General features: G+C 41.0%; 1 protein-coding gene across 7 annotated transcripts in view; it reads right to left on the bottom strand.

Annotated features, from left to right (window-relative positions):
- Positions 1 to 13,591: 13,591 nt before the first annotated feature.
- LIN54 (lin-54 DREAM MuvB core complex component) overlaps positions 13,592 to 22,690 on the bottom strand; it is a 497,293-nt gene continuing 488,194 nt past the window's right edge. For 5 of the 7 annotated variants that reach the window (XM_085641196.1, XM_085641198.1, XM_085641197.1 and 2 more), the window contains one exon: positions 19,430 to 20,994. In XM_085641196.1, the coding sequence (XP_085497322.1) occupies positions 20,802 to 20,994 (193 nt within the window). In that variant the 3' untranslated portion in view covers positions 19,430 to 20,801. Of the gene's footprint in view, positions 20,995 to 22,690 lie in introns of all 7 variants that reach the window. The other 2 variants (XM_085641194.1, XM_085641199.1) reach the window with 2 other exon arrangements.

Raw genomic sequence — 22,690 nt, 5'->3', positions numbered from 1 at the left:
AAAGAATCTGCTGCTTCGCTTCACCACTTCATTATTCTAAGACCTAATACTTTGATGACATCATTGTCAGATGAAGACTGATTTTTCTTCTTTACCTTATTTTCACAACCTACATACAACACATTAATTTTGGTACATGATTTTAAGCTTGCATACAAAAGGTATATATTTACAAACAATACTCCGCACTATCATCTCATTTTCTTTTAAACAAGAGGGATTGTACTCTCATTTAATGGATGATTTCCATTTTGAAGGGGTATGTTGACATCATAATATCATTTTAAAGCTATTACGGAATTAACACTTAATATTATGCATATAGTATTAACCGATTGATACTATATGAATAATAATATTAATCATTCGACAGATGCCAAAAGATCTGGAAGCCTGCATTTGTCACTGGCATCATTTAGCTCACTTGAGTGCTACATCCCGATTCAGAGACTTGGAAGGACATTTCAAAGGAGCAGTCATGCCTCTCTCATGAGATGTGAACAATCTCGGTTGACAGACCTCAATATGGCCATATCGGTACGCCTGCAATTTCCAAGGTATGTGTGGGTGTGCAATTGTTGTACATACATTATTAACCTTGTAAAAATTAGAAAATGGTCTAGTTAGACTAGGTTCACAGTGTCTTGGGATAAAAGCAAGCACTTAAATGTGTTAATTGTATTGTAATTGCATTTATATAGTGCTTAATAACACTGATGAGGCGTCAACGCGCTTTAATGACTGATGTCTTCCTATCTTCTTCATTATTTTGTTTACTAGTGGATATACATTTTATCATGTCACTTGTTATAATGAAACATCAGATGATGTGACATACTGTCTTTTTTTATTTATATTTATTTTGCAGTTAGTAGAAAAAGAGATAAAAAAAACCCAGTTCATCCACATAGCAATATCAATGAAATACATAATAAATGCTTATTGATTAACATAAATGACAAAATCTACATTCCAAAATTTCGAAAATATAAGCAAACATAATTCCAATTCCCACCCCATAGTTGATAAAACTTCAATAAGGCTCCTACTCTTTAAGAGTACAGCTTCTCCTTCGCCTCAGTTCAAGACATCTTGAGTAACCATTGGGCAAATGTTGGAGAGTCAAACTCTCTCCACTTTTGCAATATCAGAGATCTGGCAACAAGTAATGTAATGAAGATATACTGTTGCTGAGAGACAGATAAGCCCGATATATCAGACATGCCAAAAAGAACTATACTTGGTTCGGGCAACAGATTTATATCGAATTTGATGCCAAGCCACCAACAAATTTGGTTCCAAAATTTGTTTAGAGCTGGACATAAAAAAACAAATATGGAACCAATCCCCAATGGAGTGGTTGCATCTAAAACATGCACCTAAAATAGAGGAGTACATTTTGGAGAGTTGAGATGGAGTATAATAGAGTTCCCATGTAGAAAAGAAACTCATGCGTTTAAAATTGGCACCCCGTAAGGCTTTATGTGACCAGGTATTATATAATCTCAATTTTTGGATATCTATCCGACACCCCGTAGAGTTTAAGATCTTTTGAAGAGCTTGTGGAACAGTTTTAGCCTCAAGCTGACTAAGTAGAGTTTTATACCAGTTACCAATCCCTCAACTCTCATTCACATAGTAATTGAAGCTAATCAGATTCGCTTGGGGATCAAGGGAGACTTGTAGACTGCTTAAAAAATTCCTAAATTGAAAAAAGGAAAATGTTAATGAAGATGGAAGCAGAGGATTGGACTGTTTAATTTGATTCCAGGATTTTATTTGATCTCCTAAACACAAATCCCTAAAATGTAGAACTCCAAATCTTCCCCAAGTGGTTATGGTTTCATGACTTATTTGGAGACCTATCTCCCCACTATGAGATATAAACATATCATAGTGGAAGGTGGTAAAATGATATTCCTGCTTCAATTGACAAAACCTAACAACAATGATTTGGGGTGTCTTGTATCTGCTATGATTGGGGAGCCTCGGAATTTTAATAAAAGGGACAAGGTGGGAACCAGATTCCAAAAGCATTTGCTTCAAGTAATAATTGCTACCTAAATGACGTCTAGTAAGAGACCTTGTGCACCAATCGAAAAAAGTGCTTGATAATATTTTTTGAAATGAGGGAGTGCAAGGCCCCCATCTAAAGTTGGTAATTGTAAAAGTCTCTAGTTTAGTACGACGTTTCTTTCCAGTCCAAGCAAATAACCGAAGCATTTAATCTATCTCGGTAAAAGATTTCGAAGGGACTTTAATTAAAAGATTCGAAAAAATTTAAAGAAATAAGGGCAAGATCATCATTTTGATAACTGCGATTCTCCCTATCAAAGAAAGTGGTAGGTTGTGCCACTGCTTTAACAAACTTCTAGCCTTAAAAAGAGTAGTCTCATAATTGAGCTGGTAAAGCTGAGGAGGATTGTGCGATACATAAATCCCTAAGCATCTAATTGCCCCTGTCAAGCAAACCTGGTTCCGCAAATCGGATGGGAGAACCTGATCGGAGCAATTGAAGAGCAAAATTTCCGATTTAGAGTGATTGATCCTATATCCCCCCAAATTGGAAAATAATTGAATTTTTTAAAACACATTCAAAATATTGTGTTGCTCGGCAGATAAATGATGTCATCCACAAAAAGTTTCAATTTAGGAGCACCTGGCAGAGGTGCTCTAATTTGTGGATCTTGTCGTATTAGCGATGCCAGGGGCTCTATAAAAAGTGCGAACAGCACTGGTGACATTGCGCACCCTTGCCGAGTGCCGCGTTTAATTTGTATTGAACCGACGGTTTGTGAACTTAGTTTAATCTTTGCTTCGGCACCAATATAAAGGTTATTCAGTAAATTAACAAGTTGTTGAGGAAAATTAAATCTTGATAAAATTGCAAACAATATTTCCCAAGGGACTACATCAAAAGCTTTTTCAGCGTCTATCATGATTATGGTAGCTTCTACGTTTTTATGGATATAATAATCAATTGCCTGAACTAAAAAGTTGGTGTTTGTTGCCATCGTTCTACCAGGGAGAAAACCTGTCTGTTCTCCATGTACCAAAGATTGAGCAGGAGCTGTTATTATTAGTGCAATAATTTTAGTAAAGAACTTATAGTCCGCATTTAAAAGGCTGATGGGGCGATACGAATCCGGATTATCGGGAGGTTTACCTTTTTTAATAAAACTTATTATGGCAGCCTCTGAAAAAGATTTAGGCAGATGACAACCTTCTAATATTGCATTGAATACCTTGACTAAATATCGATTAATTGAGGCAGAAAGACCGTGTAAAACTCGGCTGGAAGACCATCACAGCCGCAAGCTTTCCCATTCGGGGATCCCTTAATAGCCTCCTGGACTTCCTCAGATGTAATTGGAGCCACTATGGAAGCTTGTAGAAAATCATTAAGTTTAGGTATGTCTATAGGATTAAGAAATTCTTCTATAGAGGAAGAAGAAGTCGAAGAAGAGGAGGAATAAATCTTTTTATAATGAGAAAGACCGCTCCAATATCCATCGTTTGGTCTACTGATTGATTTCTATTTTCATCGAAGATAGTTTTAATCGTTGCTTCATTAGTTCTTTTTTTCAGAGACCATGCAAAGAACTTACCCGCGTATTCGCTTTCCTCGTACAATTTCTGAAAACATGTACTTTGATTTAAAATAGTAGTAGATACATATAAATCTTTTAAATCACTTTGAGCTTTTTCCAGATTCTTTTTTGTGCTTGAAGAATAATCGACTATGTGTCTCTGCACAGCTTGATCTAGATTGTGCTGTAGCGCTAGAGCGGTAGACCTTCTTCTTTTGGCTAGATTAGCCTTGTGCGATATCACTTCCCCTCTAATAAAAGCTTTGCAAGCTTCCCAAACAAAAACCCACGGGGCGGAACCTTTGTTTCTTTCTAAGAAATCTTCGATTGATATACGCATACTCATAAGCCATTCTTCTTCAGTTAAGAGAGTCTTATCTAACGTCCAGCCAGATTAACCTTAATTTCTATCTCCGGAACGGAGTGATCTGAAAAAGGATTTGCAAGTATATAGGTCTTGGCCCATTCCCAGTAATGTGAAATAAAAAATAAAAAAACGATTCGCGAAGCAGAATTATATCTTTTAAAAAAACAGGTATATTCCCTTGCCCTAGGATGTTGGAATCGCCATGGGTCTAATAGAGCACGTTCCTGAACTAAGGTAGCAGAACTTCTTGCTACTCTTGGTTTACTTTGAGCCTTATTTTTACGAGAAGAATCAAGCTGCAAGTTCTGTATTAGATTAAAATACCCCCCTATAATAATGTGACCTGGAAGTTGGGAGAGAGCATCTTTAGGACCCTCCAAAGCAGATGTATCATCCGAAATCGGACCGTAAAAGCGAACTATCTGGAAGATCTGATTACCCATCTCCCAGCTTACAATGATCCATCTTGCATTGGGATCCTTATTAATTTGAAGAACCTCACCAGCACAGTTGTGTGTAAACAAAATTGCTACCCCTCCTTACTGCAGCTCCTGCTGAAGGAAAAAAAAGCTTGAGAAATAAAGCTTGGTAATCTGCAACGGAATGCATCACCTCTTAGATGTGCTTCCTGCAGTAGGATAATCTGAATTTGTCCAGATACCAACCACTTCAAAGTAGCTTTTAGCTTAATGTGATTTTTGGCCCCATTGATGTTACATGAGGTCAATCTGATTATTTGTCGTGTAGCCATTGAAGTTTGAAATTGTACCAAAATGATAGAGCTGTATTCAAATTTGGACCACTTTTTTGCCTATCTACTTTTCCAAATCTCATTAAAAAAAATACCTAACTGAATTTTTTCTTTTCTCCCCCTCATGCCCCCACACCTAAGTGTAACACGCATTCACCCAAACCCCCCTTTAAGGGCCCCACCCGTCTCGGGCTCAAAAGGCCATCCCACCCCCTCCCCTGTGACCCAAACCCCCTTAGATGAGTACAATGATATGGTACACAAGGCTCATTCCCTTAGAGGAGCAGTGGAAAGCGTAGAATTATTGATGATTACATTATTAGAACCGCAGTTATTGTCTTTTACATCTTTGCATTTTTGTCAGTGCCATCACACAAGAACAAAAAAAACAAAAAAATAAGAAAGAGAAATCCCTAGCATTTTTACCCACTGCCCTGCTACACTAAGCTAAAAAATTCCTTGGCTTGGTCTACAGAGTGAAAAAAAGAGTACGTCCCTTATATAGCACTCTTAGCTTTGATTGTTGCATAATCCCAGCGGGTGCCCCCGAGTCCTTGAATTCGTTAATCAGACCTACAAACTCTCTTCGTGCCGCTAATATTGACATATCTGAGAAAATCCGGAACGAGTAGTTCTGGGTTGTGGAGAAAGCTTTATTAGAGATTGCCTGCGAGAAGATCTGCTCTTTTATCCGGACATCCCCAAAGCAAGCCACTATAGTTCGAGGATATTTAGCATTGGAATAACGAATTGTGGGGACACTATGAGCCCGAACGATAGTAAGATCTTCAGCGATAGTTGTCTTGCCCTCCAGTACATATTTGTGGATTAAATCAGAAATAAATTTCTGGACTGATGAACCGGCTTCCAAATCTTCTGTTATCCCCACAAATCGAAGGTTAGTGCGCCGCGCCCTATTCTCCGGATCATCAATTTTAAGTTTGAGATCCTCAAGCTCGGATCTCATCTTGAAAATCATTGAATCTTGGGTCTTTGTAGATTCTTCTAAGAAGGAGACTTGAGATTTAGCTTGAGTAATAGGAGAGGATAATTGTAGAAGACTGTTATTAATCCGTTCCAGTTGTTCATTAGTTTTCGTATGTGCTTTTTCTCCTGAGATCTTCATGTCCCGTAGCTCATTTAGGATTAGTTACCTGTGTTGTGAGTAGTTGAGAAGGCGGTACAGACAGAGGAGATAATACTGGGAGTGGTGGAGGTAATAAAGATATAGGATCCACACCCGTTGTCGTTATAGTTGTAATGGGAGGATTTGTAGTGAGGATAGTTGAGGTGACTGCGCCTGTGCCTTGTTGAGTTGTCAGATTCTGATTTAGGAAGTGGGAATGCTCGGGTGCCTGAGTTGATAGCAAATAAGCCGATGATAATGGTAGTTGGTTGAATCAAGTGAGTGGGTGCAAGGATCGATGTTTGTGGCACTTTTGCACTAACCCAGGAAAATAGAGGATATAGCTGCTTGTCTTTTTCTGTATTTGTGAATGCTGATGGAAGGGAGGGAGCACGGATTGCAGCAGATTGATACAACCGGTATGGTTAGCGAGGCTGATGTAATTAATGGAAAAGTGTCTGGGAGAAGAGATGTAGTAGCTGAGCTTGTGCTAGAACTTGATCTATTAATAGTTTCCAAAGACATGTTGAAAGAGGACCCTTCCTGGATCTGCTCGTTTGTGGAGCGAAGCGGTTTCTTACGAGTATGGGATGCGGCTGCACGGACAACCATACGACTATCTGTCTTGACTGCTTTGTCTTTGTCACCTTTCAGATTTCGTCGAGCAGAACGCGTTTTCATAGAGCTATCTCTTGAAATACGCTTCATTGATGATAGCGGGTTGTAGTTAAAAAAAAAAATTATGAATGAACAAGGTGGCAAATTGTTCCCAGTATGCAGATAATGATAAAAGGTTAGATGAAATGATCGCAAGCCCATCCGTGCTACACAGACCGCTTCCGCAATACACCGCACCAACACCCAACCTAAGATTTGACCTAATGTTGCCCCCTGGTCTGTGTATCTGCCCCCCAAAGCACACAAGAAGGAAATAGAACACTAAAAGAAGCTCAAGCGCAAGAACTTGCACTGGTCTCTTTTCTCCATTTATTTATCGCAGCCCCTCAGTTTTTCTCCTTTAGTAAGGTGTAGTAGACAGAGCAAGAGAGCAAAAATATGAGGGGCGGGCAAGTAGGGCTGAGGAAACTGGAGGGGAGACGAAACTGCAGCACTTTGTTAAAGTCAATTATGTAATCAGCATTCTGCCTTACATAATGAAACACAGTGATAGAGGGGCTAAGAAAGTGCTTACCAGATCAAAAAAATAGCCTCTAGCACTGGCTCCGAGCCCAAGAGCCGGCTACTGCGAAGTCTCCCAAAGTCTCCTCTACAATCCTATTACCGGTTTCCTGCCCCTTGATCCGGGTGAGCACACCACTCCTCTCACCTCACTTCATTTTACTTTCTCCTCTCTTGATGATCGCACATGGAAAAAAGCCTCTGACTGCACCTTTCAGACCTCACAGCATCTCTCGCAGCGTCTCAGCACTATCACACGCCCTGATATCCTTCTGGCGCTGCCGGTATGACTGCTGGTATCCGACATCAGTTATCCGGTGAAATCATCAACCCGCTCCCGGAAGAAAAGACTCCTCAGGTAGCCCAGCTTAGCTCCCCGGAGCTCGCACACCTCCCCGGCTGAACCAAAAATTGCAGCACTCGCAGTTCTGAGCAATTGGCAAACCGCCGAGAGAACGCAGACAAGAACACGCTGTCTGTTAGCGTCCAGCCATCGCTCCGCTCCTCTGCTGGGAAAGAACTGTGACATACTGATTAGAATTTCCACGAGACACAGGTAACAAAATAAATATCCATATATAATTAAACTAATATTGGTGTGTGTGCCTATGTTTAGAATTCATTTATCTTAGGTTACTCACGTAACAACCTGTATATCTGACATGTATAATGTCGTAATCAAAGAACAGGCTTCTTAACTTCAATAAGGCTCTTTTTGGTAGAGACAATTTAACCACAGTTACCTCAACTTTTAAATATTCCCCAAGCCTCAGAATCAATCTGAAAAAAGTGTCAATGACCCCAGGTGGGGCCTGTGGCTCCGGGATGGACTGGACGTGTGGGCGTTTATTGGAGCCACCCCATGCCCACTGACTTTAGGTGCTTTTTGACTCGTCTATGCCCGCAGACGTAGAACCAAGCAAATCAATCAGGACCAGTGTGCAGATCTCTAAGATGGAATATTTTTATAAGAGACAGGTTCAAAGAACTGGGCAGCAGGATGTACGCAGGAGGGAACACATATTGTAACCCCTTGGGGAAACATCACAGACAGTGATGTGAGGGCTGGCTGGTCTAGCACCTGTTAAAAGGCTGAAAGCGCCGACAGGTATCCTCTAATTCTGACCAAAGTTAGGCCTTACTGGGCTAGGGACTGCACAAACAACAAAACTTTGGACAGCTTGGCATGGAGTAGGTCAATCCATTTAGAAGCACACCAGGCCTCAAACATACTCCAACAGCAGGCATATACAGGTTTGGCTGAGCCCATCAGGAAAAAAAACTGGTGTTGGGTTGTTATATTTCAAATTCAGTGAGGACCTGGCTTGTAGGTTTTGGCTTAACTATTCCTACTGGAACAGGGTCAAGACTGATTTGCATATGACTGGGTACAAACTGAGGTGGCATGGTGGGCTAAAGAACGTTGTGCTGGAATGTTACCCTCAAATAATTGCTAGTAGTTAGACTTATTGCAAGCATCATCCCCTACCCTCATTTGTGTTTCATACCAAGATGACATCAACAACAAACAACTTCAGGAGTAAGGTTGAAAGCAGTGACCTGTCACTGCTCAATCTCCAAGCATGGAAGCCTCCGCGCAGGTATACCAAACTCTACGTGCCCAAAAAGGGGGTGACCAGCATGAATTGGACCCAGTTGGTTCAGAACTTATTCAGAATTTTAGGCATGAACTGTATCGATGTGAAGGCATAAAAAAAAAAAACCTGAGTTCTACTCTAAGTGGAACAGGTCTCAGAGCAAGAGATACCATGAAAGGTCCAAAGCATAAGAGCTGACATTGCGCATTGTCAGCAGTGGAGCACCTGCACCAGCTTACCTTTGATGGATGGTAGGAAGGCTTTCAATACCAAGTGGATGGCTTTCAGCTCCAGGTTGATATGGAGCCAGACCTCAGCTGGAGACCTGACATTGCAGATCTCCCAGATGGTCTTCCCAGCCCAGAGGTAAAGCATCAGTCACCCCTGTGAGCTGTGGGTAGTCAAAGAGAGGTGTCTTTTGCTGACCAAATCGCGATCCCCCAGTCACTACTACAGATCTTTTGCAGTCTCCTCTGAAATCTGGACCAGACAGAAAGATCTCCCTGGTACTGTGCCCACTAGGACTTCTGATCCAACTGCATACCCCGCATATGCCATCTGGCGTGCTTGATGAGCAGGATGCCGGAGGCCATCAGCCCCAGCAGCCTTAGAGTCATCCTCACTTAGATCCAGGACAGGGGTTCAAACATTGGCATCATTGCCCCAATGTCTTGGACTAGTTGCTCCCGGGTATAGGCCCAAAACTACATTGTGTCCAGAATGGCTCTGATAAAGGGGAGCATTTGTGGAGTTGTGTGCGACTTCAGCACATTGATAGTGAACCCCTAGGACATCAGTAGGTTTGCCTTAGTCTGGAGGTGGGTGACAACTGCCTGGGGCGAGCCCACCATCAACAGCTAGAGGAACTGGTATGCAATCAGGGCTCTGAAGTGACAAATACAAGGATGAGAGCATCAAACATTGTAGGATAATTTTTAAAGCATGGCAAATCACCTGCAAGGGTCTCAAAGCGCTGGAGTTGCTAGCTGCTTCTCAGTGCATTGTTCATTCGAACAGCCATGACTGAATTTCCGGAACGATGCGGCGTTCCTCACGTGCAGGGGAAGGTCGATCCAGGTGAGAAAAGGAGCATTCTCGCTGGTGGATCGGTGGATCTGGGGGGTGTCTGCGAGGAAAAGGGAGGCAAATTGCTGGCGTCTGGTCAGTTGGTGAAAGGTCATTTGTTCGTTGATGTATGCTGGTCCTTTGTTATGCAAGGCTTTGTAGGAGTGGGTCAGCATCTTAAACTGGCATCTCTTCTGGATCAAGAGCCATTGTAGCTTCTTGAGGTGCGGGTGAGGAGTCTGTTTAGGGAGGTCAAGGATGAGTCTTGCGGCTGCATTATGTGTTGTCTGTAGTCTCTTCAGGAGTCGTGCCGTGATTCCTATGTCAAGAGTTACCATAGTCAGGTCACTCGTGACAAGGGCTTGAGAGACAGTCCTTCTGGTGTAGACTTGGAGCCACCTGAAGATCTGATGGAGCATGCGATGGGTGTGGAAGCAGGTGGACGAGACTGCATTTACCGGTTTCTGCATAGATAACTTGCTGTCCAAGAAGATGTCAACATTGCGGGTGTGGTCTTTCAGGGCAGGGGAAGGGCCGAGTTCAGCATGTCACCAAGTGTTGTTCCGTGGTGAAGTGGTGTTGTTAAAGATGAGGACTTCCGTTTGTCTGAGTTGAGCTTGAGACAGTTGTCCTTCATCCAGTTGGCGATGTTCATCATACATCTGTGGAAGTTGGTTCTGTTGGTGGAGGGGCCGTCTGATAGCAAGAGAATGAGCTGTGTCGTCGGCATAGGAGATGATGTTGAGCCCGTGCGATCAGAATACATTGGCCAGGGGAGTCATGTACTTGTTGAAGATGGTGGGGCTTAGGGACGATCCTTGTGGGACGCTGCAGATCTCATTGGGTTCCGAGGTCAATGGTGGGAGACGGATTCAGTGGGTTCTTCTGCTGAGGTATTAGGTGATCCATTTGAGGGTATCTCACAGGATTCCAATTTGGTGGAGTCTGTTCATAAAGATGTGGTTGGAGATGGTGTTTAGGGCAGCTGACAGGTCCAGAAGGATGAGGGTTGCTGTTTCGCAGTGGTCTGGGAGGGCCCTGATGTCGTCGGTGGCTGATATCAGGGCTGTCTTGGTGCTGTGGTTGGCTTGGAATCCAGATTGACGGGGGTCCAGGAGGCTGTGGTGTTTCAAGTGTTTGGTGAGTTGCTGATTGATTGCCTTTTCGGCAACCTTTGCCGGATAGGGGGAGCAGGGAGATGGGCTGGTAGTTCTTCGCATCTGCTGAGTCAGCGGACGGTTTCTTTAAGTGGGCCTCACTTCTGCGTGTTACCAGTCCTCAGGGAAGGAGACCATAGTGATGGAGGCATTCAAGGCTTTCTTTTTTTTTTAAATTCTCTTTTTATTAAACAGTTGTGACAATAAACTATCACGGGCACACATACTTGCAAAGAGACACAGATATGACAATTGCATAGCTATACATACTACATCACAATACAAAACAAAAAATCGTTAAATAGTAAGAGCAGCGATATCTGGAACATTTTTGCGTAATTCCACTGTAGGGGAAATACAAAGTCCACCTCTGGAGACATTCCACTTTGCCCATTTATGGTCCCAATTCGCCAGGCAACCACAGGGCGTGAACACATCTTTCTCGGCAAGCATAGCCCTGTCCATATCCTTACCATTTTGAATAGGTCGGTGAGACATCAGTTCCCCACCCCTGAGCAATATTTCTTTTCGCCAGAGCAAATCGCAATAATGCCCACGTACGTTCAGTTTGGGTCAGGTCTGTGGCCTCCCAGACATCTAATAAACAAAGCTGGGGAGATAACGTGATCGCTTCCCCCCCCAACCCTCACCAGCTCGGCGAACACTTTTCTGATCCAGATGACCGCGTAAAGACGAGTGCATACAACCCGCGATACACGACTAGTTTTCTGGAAATTGTAGATGCACTATGTCTGGATAACTCGCTTTTAAATAAATTGGTCAAATACACTTGGAAATGGATACTTGGATACTAAAGGAATGAAATCTATATTGTGAGCCCTGAAGAAGTCCGATTGTGGACGAAACGCGTTGGCGGTTGCAAAAAAAATTGCTTGTTTGTGAATAAAGGACTTAACTCTATATCAACAGAACATATCGACTTCTTTCTGAAACAAGAATTGTGCTGTCGACACATCTTATTGTGGATTATCCATATGTAACTTTTACAAGTGTGCTGAGCTTTTTTGTTTTAGACTATTTTCTCCCAGTAGGGCTGCAACCGCGAGCACTCCCATATGATGTGAAAGAAGGTCCCTCTGAAGCGCCCCCCTGAGACAGCCGGCATCTGTCCGACGGCCCATCTTAACCAGTTTGTGCGCAGGTAAGTAGGATCTATGCAAGACCTTGAGCTGGACCAGTCGCAGGCACATGGGGATGGCCACCACCCGGGGAGAGGAGAGGGCTTCCTGCCAGTCATCGTCCTCTAAATAACCTACATCCATTTCCCATTGTTGGCGAAGTTGGACTAAGGGGTCAGGCGGGTTATTGATAAGTTTACGATAAGTAAGCAAGATCGCCTTACTTGTCAGTGGGTCAGTCAAAAGTCTGTCCTCCTACAGGGAGGCCTCAGGCAAGGCCTCTTCCTTAAGAGATCACAGTGGTGAGGGCATGCCTAATTTGTGGGTAACGGTAAGTTTCTGACTCTACGAGTTGATATTCTTTTTTTGAAGAGTTGCATATGAGACCATGCCACTGCGTTTCCATAGGTCTCCCACCAAGGAAAGTCCAATAAGGTCCCATTTATCGAACCCTGGAGGCCTACTCCGTGTTCCCAATCGTTCGGATTCCCACAGGGGGGTGAGTGACGTGATCTTGTTATGCCAACCCATTTTCTTGGTAACTGTATGCCAAATTGTCACCGCGTGAGCAGTCGGGCCTGTCAGGAGAAGTCTCTTGGGGTTGGAGTAATGCGCTCGTTGATAACCGCCCTTGGACATAACCCACCTATCAGTGCGGTATGCCGGCTCTAGTGGTGGGGCAAAAACCCATTGGTTTATCACAGCTAACTGGGAGGCCCAGTAGTATCGCCTCAGGTCAGGCAGCGCAATCCCCCCCGTCATGCCACCCTCTGCTAAGCTTGTGTGTTGCAATACGTTGACACTTGCCATCCGACAAGAGGTTTCTACCTCACTCGCCACACTGACAAAATATGCATCTGGGACCTTGTGAAGAGTGTTGTGTAGCGCATACTAAAAGTGAGGGAGGGTCAGCATTTTGAACAACGCCGCTATTCACGGCTTTCTTGAACTTGTCGTCTATCATCTTTCTACAGAGGTAGATGATGTGGTGGGGACATGGGTATGTGGGTGCTCCAGAGTGTACGGAGTTCAAGATGGAGACTGCGGCTTGAGTTGTGAGAGGGTCCCAATGGCTGAGAAGGTGTTCGGGGTTTGTGCTCGTGGGTATGGGTATGAGTAGACTAATGCTGTCGGTGGCGGGGTTCCAGGAGAATCAAAGATCACGGATCATCTGAGCGAGGTCACTGTTAATCCTAGGGGTAGCAAGGAGTATGTGATCCAACTACCTTGGCTCCTTTTGCAACTGATCACCTACGGCTTTTAGGAGATGACTGGAAACTAAGAGGCTGATAAACATCTGGGAAAGCTTGTGTGCGGAAAAGGAACCATTATTGAAGGTTCTATAAAACCTGACATGACAATTATGAGGAGTACCGAACAAGGCAGCTGTACCTTGATGTAAGCAATTTGCTGAAAGCGTTTAAATTGCTTGGTATGATGACAAAACTTACTGAAAACATTCATGAATAAAACAACTTGTATACATGTATAGAATCCATATTTGAGTTCCATTTTTTTATTTTCCCCATTTCTTTCACAAACCAATCAGCATATGTTGTCTCTGTAAAGCTAAAATGACTGGCATACATTTTCCTTTAAAATGAAGAACAAAACATTAATTCAGTATGGAATAGTAGAAATGTTTATTCTCTGTGATTGCTAGCTTTTCTTTTTACAATATAGAAAGTGTACTCTTAGAACAGTCTCCTAAATACAAGTGTAATTTTTCTACTGTTAGATGTTAACAGGACTAGAAAATTAAACCCCTTCCCAATATATTTAATATAAACTGAGCAAACATGACCAGCATTCTAGTTCTGAAATTTGATGCAATTGGCTGAGGAAGCACAAAAAGTTCAGTATGCATTACAGAAAAACAAGATTAATACTTCGAGACAGCTCTGTGGAAACAAATGAAAAAAGACCACCAGACAGCACCATCAAATCTATACAAGCAAAATTTTCTGAAACAATGACATCATACATAATCTACAACTGTTATCAAAATGTTACAAACATTTTCAGCACAATGTATACATACACAGAACGGTGTCATTAAAATAAAATTACATATATGTACAAAATGAAACAAGAGCTTTCAGTTCTAGATAAAGACACAAAGTCTTTAATTTGTTGAAAATAACCTGATTAGATATAACTTAGTACTATTTTACATTTATACAATCCTATCCATCAAATTATAGTGTCACAGAAATATGGAGAATGGGCTTGGGCATCTATAATTAGTTACAGCAATTAAAGTAGAAAAAATGTTTAACTGACACAAGAATTCCCTTTATTAGACAGTGATTTTAGGAAGTTTGGATAAACGTCGGCTGGAGATCAAAAAACAAATACATTTTTGAAATCCCTCTGAAAAATGTCACATGAACATATTAATGAGTGTGGTAAATTCATAAGTAACTGGCTGTGGTTAAATGCCCATTGTCATTGAGTTGGTGGAGTATTAAAATTCTATTTCCTGAACAACGGATGGAAAATTGGTTTGCCTTGGGCTTGTACATGAATACACAGAAGATACAACATGGCAATGACATCCTGGAGCGATACAATCCCATCTGCCGTATTTTCTAAGTGTCTTATTTCTACCTCCGCAGATTCCAAAACAATCTGTCAATGCTTCAATCACCCTACCATGTCACAGATCAGAGAACACACATTCTCATTTCTTGTGCTAAACCATGCTACATTTGCTTAAATAAGCACTTACATGAAATGCATTATAGGGCGAATTATAAACAATAAATGCCCAAACCATCTTTCAGTTTATTTTTCGTAGTGTCTAATTTAGGTAGATTTAGACCGGAGGTATAGGGATAATGCTATATTATACGCCACAGCCAATGCACTCTTGGTACTTTTAGCACTTTGATAATTTAAGATTTCATGAGAGCCTGTGGGGATGTGGGGCCCAATCATCCTGTTGACCATCTAGGATATAATCTGATTCTGTAAGAGAGCATCACATTCTTTTGTTATACGTGAAGTGAGAGACAAGTCCATGGCACAGCAAACCTACACATGGAAATTACTTTCATCAACATTTTGTACCAGATATCATATGCAAACATACAGGTATGTTTTGAATAATACATAGTGATTTGCCAAGAACTCCTACACATAAGGCAACATTCTGTTCTCCGCAGGACAACTTGCTTGTTTAGCAGTTTCAATCATCTACAGTAAGAAAGCCTGTTCGCGGACAACAAAACTGGACATGAAACCATCACAAATCAAATCAGTAGCACATCACCTCATGCATACAAAACCCTTTAAAAAATGGACCATATCATACAACTTGGATGAAGAGAAATAATTATTTTGATACAGGATTTTACAGACTCTTAGGCGTTATTGTTGTGAATATCTTTGGACTCTTGACTCAAATTATAAAAGGCCAGATTTGTGGGTCAGAAATATGCTGCCAGTGTTATTGCTATATCTTCAGCCAAATAAAGACTTCCACAGGATTCAGGAAGAATGTACGCAGATGAGCATTTGCACATTTCATTTTTTTCACCGTGGAAAAAAAAAACCTTCACCTCTGCCTCCAATAAATCTGGAATTTCCTCTCCACATCCACCATGGAAATGCATGTACCTCATTTCCAAGCGCTTTCAGAGTTGAAACAACCTGCTTTTGCAGACAGACCCAACAGTGGACACCCACAAACCCTCTCATAGTAAAAAAGGGTTGATTGACAAAACAGTGGATTTCCTACATTTACAAATGCTCTTCGGAAGGTTAACGATTCACCATTTATACCCCTGTGCATCAGTACTGGAATGTTACCCTCACAAATTTATTTTATTTGTACCTAAATTGAACTTACTTGCATAACAAAATATTTTAAGAGTTAGCCTCTTTCCGAGTTACGGCATGACAAAAAGGATTACATTTAACTTTGGAGCCTGTTATCTTGCTCACTGTAAAGTGTCCATGATGACTCCCTGATTGAGCCAGGAAGTCAAAACGTGGACAAAAACGTGAACCAAGTGTAACAAGGCTATGTCCCCCATCCAAGTATACAAGCAGGTTTCAATCCATTGTAGTCTGCAGTTGATTTCAGTTATTTATGAATGGGGAGTTTCAGGTGCCGTGGACAAAGAGGAGCTCCTTTCCTCCCTTTAACTGTGTGACAAGGAGAACAGGAACGCATCTTAAAAGGGGCTGGAGAGGAGGCTGCTGAAATGAACGTTTTCAATCTTTACATCAGAAGAATTTAATTTGCTTATGAGAACACAAGATTCACAAACCAGAATTTCTTTTAATAACAGAATCCATTCTTTGACAGAAAGTAACCACATACCATTTTGGGGAAAAATGCACTAGTGCAGTATTTTAGGCATTAGCCACACGGTCCTGTGATGTCCAAACTGAAAAAGTTCCCAGTCCTGTGTACAGGCTAAGAATAACTGCTGGTCATTAAATCCTACCATTGACAATCTATTGCAAACAGCTCAGATCCCACAGAAGAAGTCGTATGATAAAAAGCAATTCAATTTCTTCGATTGATCCGTGATGACTGCTGAGAGTGTATGTGTGGCCAGCAGGAAGAAAGGATCCAATTGCAATGCTAGTTGAACACAGCTGAGCCAGTTTCATGAAGCAAAACATGTTTACAATTACACTACTAGGGCTTTTGGCACTACATGCACTCAGCATGAATGCAATTGGTGGCAATAAAAATCTTTTTACAGCTAAATTGCATTAAATTATATCTTGGCTTGAGAAATATGTTACTCATTGTCTTCGGAGCTACTAGGAATATCTAAAAAAAATAGCACTGCTACCCAGGAGTCATTTGATTTATCAAGTAAAGCTGGCAACATAAAAATTATGTCACTGGGGATCACCCGATATGTACATGGATGTACATAAATACATTCACAAGACTGGTTTCAATCATGTGCTTGATTAAAATCAAAATTATATTCTCTGATTATGTACAGAGAAGGTTAAAAGATGAACAATATCTGAATTCTAACATTTTTTAAGTTCTTAAAATTCCAAAGTCAAACATAACAAATGTGTCAGCAAATTACTGACGGAACTGCGGGAAATATCTTAAAAATATCACTGATAAGGTGCTCTCCTACCCGTGTTTTCTTAATCTGTAATTCAGGATGTATATTTTCCGAAAGATTAGGGGTCAATGGTGATGCGGAAGGAACCCCATGGCATGCCTGAATGTGTGGATCTAATTTCTAGTGTTGTCTACAGAAACATCAGACAAATACGTAGAACAATCAATCTATTTCTGACTTCAGTGAGGGCAGTCTGGGAAAGTACATGGAGGTATACGCAAATGCTATTCAAAATACTTTCCTGCATAAGTGAAAAGGCATAGCTATCTCCTACTTTGGAAAGATCAAATAAGTGTTTCATTGCAGACTATTAGTATATGTTTTGTACAATATGTACTTTGCTTTACATCAGATGAAACAGTTATACTAAGGGATAGCAACATCTATAAAACTAGCAAGAACATTTTCAGTCACCAAAACAACAAGGATGCAAGGCAACCTAGGTCCTCGAAATGCATCTGAAACCTTACATAGGGGTGTTAAGGAACCTTATAAGCTTGTTTTCAGAATTATGGATGTACACAACAGGGATTTCCGTTTTTTGTATCTTCTCACTGTTTGACAGCAACGTTTCATAGTGAACCTTGTTTTATTGCCCTTCGGCACTCAAAGTAATGGGGGAAAGTGGTTCACCAAGGATTTTGGCGTTTGTCAATTACTTCTATATTTGTATTTATTTTAAATTCATTGTTTTGGGGACGTAAGTCATGTTTAAAAAAAATGAGCAGGCCATAGACTACGCTGGTAGCACATATGCTAGGTTCTCAGTTTATTTTTGCCCGAAACATTTCGAAATGGTGGAATATCATCTCTAGCTGCCCTCTGCTCTCCTCTGTTGCCTCTTTGTTGCTGCAGCAGGTATACCTTGGTACCCGCTTCATAGATTATTTTTTTTTAAACTTTATTTTCCATTTCCATAATACAAAAAGTCACAGCATTCACATATGTAGTACACTGCTGCACTGCAGTAGGTAACTCCACAATGAATCATACAACGAACACCCTCCAACCGGCTTTGCATCGGCAACTGCCTATCTATGTAACCAGGACACCCAGACAATGCTTTCCAACTCCACAATAATCATCTGTAATCTCAGAAGATCGAGTCCTCCCCCCGATGAAATATACATAACAATGGGTGCATCTGAGAGGCGTATGCCCACCCTGTAGTGTGTCACCCCACTCCTGTGGGGACCAGCCCGCCCGCTTCATAGATATTTAGCAGACTGTCAGGAGGTTGCTCAAATCTAAAGAGTAGAGTTTTCAGGTTTGCTAGACAAGAGGGACATTTTGTTTAAGTGAGACTTTCTAACACTTCACTGATTATAACTTTCAGCAAAGGATGGGGGCTAGTGCACTCCATACCACAAGAATGTTTTTTAGTTTTAAGAATAAGTAGCAAATTATATTCACAAACACAAAATTCACAAGTTGGCACAAAAATTGACATTGCTGGTAGTATCACTGTCCTCTCCTCCCCAGATGAAGGCAGTAATAATCCAAGGAAAAGCCTTTCTAAATTAGGGCTATGGTTCCGGTCTCCTCATTTAAGACCGTCTTAAACCAAGGGAAGATTTTAGTAATTCAGGATCCAAAAATGAATGAGGCCTTTAAAGGCAGCCAATTCCCGTTTTCCTGAAATCCGGTAAATCAACAATTACTTCTCTTCAGTAAAAAAAGCCTCTAACACTGTCATTGCATCCAGTGCTTCAGGTCTTTCCCCTCAATCTACAGTACTGTAGCTTATATTGATCACCGAAAAAGTCACCATAATCTGTGCCCTATACATTTTTAAATACTACTCTACATATACACATCTAATTAAATATTTTTTCCCTTTAGGTCCTGCAGATTAACAAATTATTTGAATGCAGAATCCCTTCAAGAGAAATACATCTGAATACCTAACTGTAGCTTATACCTTTGAAAGGGTAAAGATCACACTTCTCAAGCAGGACAATAGTAAAACCTACCAGTCCATCCCAGTTCAGCTCACAGATTGCAGTCAAAAAGTCTACTGACTGCCTAAAAGTCTTTATAACGCTGAGGTAGCGAGTGAATGTATTTCTGAGGATATATACGTAAATGGTGTAATACTTTCTACATTGGCAGTGAAGGATGGTCTGGTGGAATATGCGACAAGAGTGGAACATGGTCCCTCCTCTCACCAGTGAAGTGTGGGGGGTGGGAGGGGGGGGGCGGTAGAGCATCACAGCAAATTAATCTTGAATACTGCTTGCACCACTGACAACAGTTTAGTGGAGGTGTACAGGAAATTCCTCAGGAAGCTCAGTACTCGGCAGTTACAACACCATAACTCGATGGTAGGAAATACAACTATTCTTTTTTGGTTAAACAAATCGAGTGTATACGGGTGAGATGCGCCAACCTGAATGTGGTTAATAAGCATATGAGCAATTATGCAATTCGTGTTCAATTACAACATAATGACAGTTCAATAGAACACTAAACCACACCAGTCAAAGCACTATGGTCTTGACTACTAACTCCAGAAATGAAAAGCAAAATGAATTATTTTGGACAAAATATCTGGTGACACATTTGTATGTTCATTGTTGAGATGAAATGATTCCACATCCTTGTTTTTGGTAACTGCAAACAAAATTTAGTTTGCGAAAAAGGCATACGCTTCCTGAATTTACAGAACCGCCAATCGTAGAAATGTAGAAGTTGTGATAAATACCCAAATAAATATTTCCTTGGATTTTTGCTTTTGAAACCTTTTTTTATGCGCAAGAATGTATCACTCTGTGTGCTTATAAACAAAATGCCAGTGTAAGTGCATGCCCCCCACTCCCTATATCAGTAAATAAAATTGACTCACTCTACAGCTTGTGGTCAAAATAACTAGCTTTGGGTAAATCGGCATACGATATATTGAAATTTAAACGAGCAGATATATTTGCGATTATTGTTTACGTGCAATGTATGGGATTTTATACTGCATACAGACCCACAGCGTGATGGAGATTTTACTGTTGTAATACCAAACAACTGATTCCTCTCCCAAACACCTTTGCGTTTTAAAGAAACATTGTAAAGAAACCAGAGTTAAAAATAATTCACACTATTAGAAGATTAAAAGAATGCTGTGGTTTAGAACATTAAAATGTTGTGGACATCAGCTAGTTGGTACAGTGTCCAAATTATGCATGTATCTTAAAATTGCATGGTATGACTTTACTTCTTTTTTGGTCAATCAATATCGAGTTTTAAGATCAAACATTTTCCTTAAACAGAAATGTTACTTCATGAAGCATGCTCTATAATTAGTGCACACTTTGTTGTTTGGTTTCCTTTCAATGTTGACCCTGTGGGAGTCTCGCTATGTTGTTGAAAATGTAATCTCTTACATTACTCTACTTTGAGACACATCGGTTTGTGAAACATATGTGTGTTTATGTTAATGAACAAGCCCAAGGCCCTACCCCCAAACTTCACTGCCAGATGTTGTGAAAATAGATACAGGTTTAATAACAAGCGTTAGATTTGATTTTTAAAGAGTCTCCTCATAAAATGTCTTAATTCAATATCACACTTTGCACGTCAATTTAAAAAGCACCATGTGGACAGGGTGAAGCCCAAACAGGCCCTCGTCCGCTGCACAACTATGATGGCATTATGCCGCACTCTCTCGGGGCCGGCTCCTTCCTCCTCAGCATCTCAACTGAGTTCTCTTTGGGGACACTGATTGTGCAAGTCAGCAAAACGAGTCACTTTTGGCTTTTCCTGCAGAGTTAATGACTCTCATTAGACACCGGCCAAACTCCTCCAGGATCATGCGCTCTGCAGCCGCCTTCGACATCCCCGTCTTTTCAGCTTGCTCCGCCTGTGAGAGAAGGCAGTCGCACGTCGCATTTGTAACTTCCTTTGTCACGAATGTGAACGGCAATCTTTGATGTAAAAAAAAAAAAAAAAGAAAAAGAAAGTTACTTGCAAGATACACGGATTCTGAAAATACATACCTATATGCAGTATTAAAGAAGCGGATTCATTAACTGCTTTAACCAGGACACATTTTATGGGCACTTAGTTTTCTATTTTCTGTATGCAAACATTTTCAGAAACTGGGAGTGTACAGACAATTTCTAAAACCACAATGCCAAGCCAATACGGGTGTTCCATTTGTGTCCCATACCAGCATAAAGGAAATGATCTCCATACTGGCCCAGTTCATCTGAAGACTCAACAACCACCAATGCTCTGTTAGCAGACTGTCACTGCAATGGACTCGACATACTATCGGAATAATGACTCTTTAATGAAAAGGGGGCGTATAAAACACCACCAATGTTGTGGCAAGCATAAACCAACTTAATACTAAACCTGGTGATCAAGAAAGATTTCACATTCCAATTGGAAATTCAGTGCCGGGGTGTTAGTCTTGCTAAGTGAAACTAAAACACACACACACGCACACAACACCGGGTGCACACTATTGGCCGGACCAATGGCCTGGATCAATTTCTTCACAAACTTTAGCCGCACACAGAAATCCTTCTTTCCAATAAGGTTTATTTAAATAAAAAAACGTAGCCAGTCTGTCTGTTTTGACAGACTGGCTCTGTTTTTTAAATAAACCTTATTGCAAAGAAGGATTTCGGTGTGTGGCTAAAGTTTGTGAAAAAATAAAGAAATAAATATATATATTATTATTGGTCGTCCCCGACCCCGCTTATGTGTTTCCACAATGCATGTGGCTGCAATAAGGGGAGACTGCCTGATCTTACACCTGATAAGTATGGGATTAAAGGGATTAATTCACTCATGTTAAAAGCCCCAGGGAGTCCGGGCTCGAACTCCGAGATGAAAGACATGCAATTACAAATTGGGGAGATTTTTAGACTTTACCTTAGAACATAAGGACGCCAAGGTATTTTCGTGTGCCTGTTTGTTTTTTGGTGTCGGCATACTGACGAAGCCTCATAACGCTTTGCATGATACAGACCAGGGCATTATGGGAGCAGTAGTCCCGGCCGGAAGATTTGGACACTGTTTCTAAAGAATAAAGGAGGCATGGAGTACACATTTGCGATGCTATATTTTCACATGTATGTTGGCTTTTGTATCTTGTGTGGAATTATGCGGACATCTATTTAGTAATGTTTGTTTAAGAGCGTGAGTCTAACCCCGGGAATGCACATTGATATATCTGTCTTTCATTTTAAAATAAGAACCAAAGGGGCCTGCCTACCCAAAGAATTAATGTTGTGAAGTGGTGTGTCTCGCCTACAACCTAAGATCAATGCAGCGCAATTTATTTTCACATGCAAATATTATCTGTGTAACTAGCGCGATGGTTTTAATTAGGGCCTATGTGATTACTTGGTTCAAATGTTCATGAAGGCTGTTCATTTTATTTTACTATTTTGGTGCCTCTAGTACATTTTATTCTATGTGTCACAGTGGCTACTTCTGTGCATTATGCACGTAGAGCTAAAAGATTGGATGCATTAGTAGTTTTTCACAACAATAATTTCCACTATAGACACTATTTACACTGTATGTATGTATTATATGAGCATTTGTTTACCAATTTTAAAATATGAACACATTTTAGTTAACATGACCTCTTTTATATCTATGATA

The sequence above is a fragment of the Triturus cristatus genome, chromosome 2_2, assembly GCF_964204655.1.
Source record: "Triturus cristatus chromosome 2_2, aTriCri1.1, whole genome shotgun sequence".
NCBI lineage: Eukaryota > Metazoa > Chordata > Amphibia > Caudata > Salamandridae > Triturus > Triturus cristatus.
This window is presented reverse-complemented; position numbering and strand designations above follow the sequence as displayed.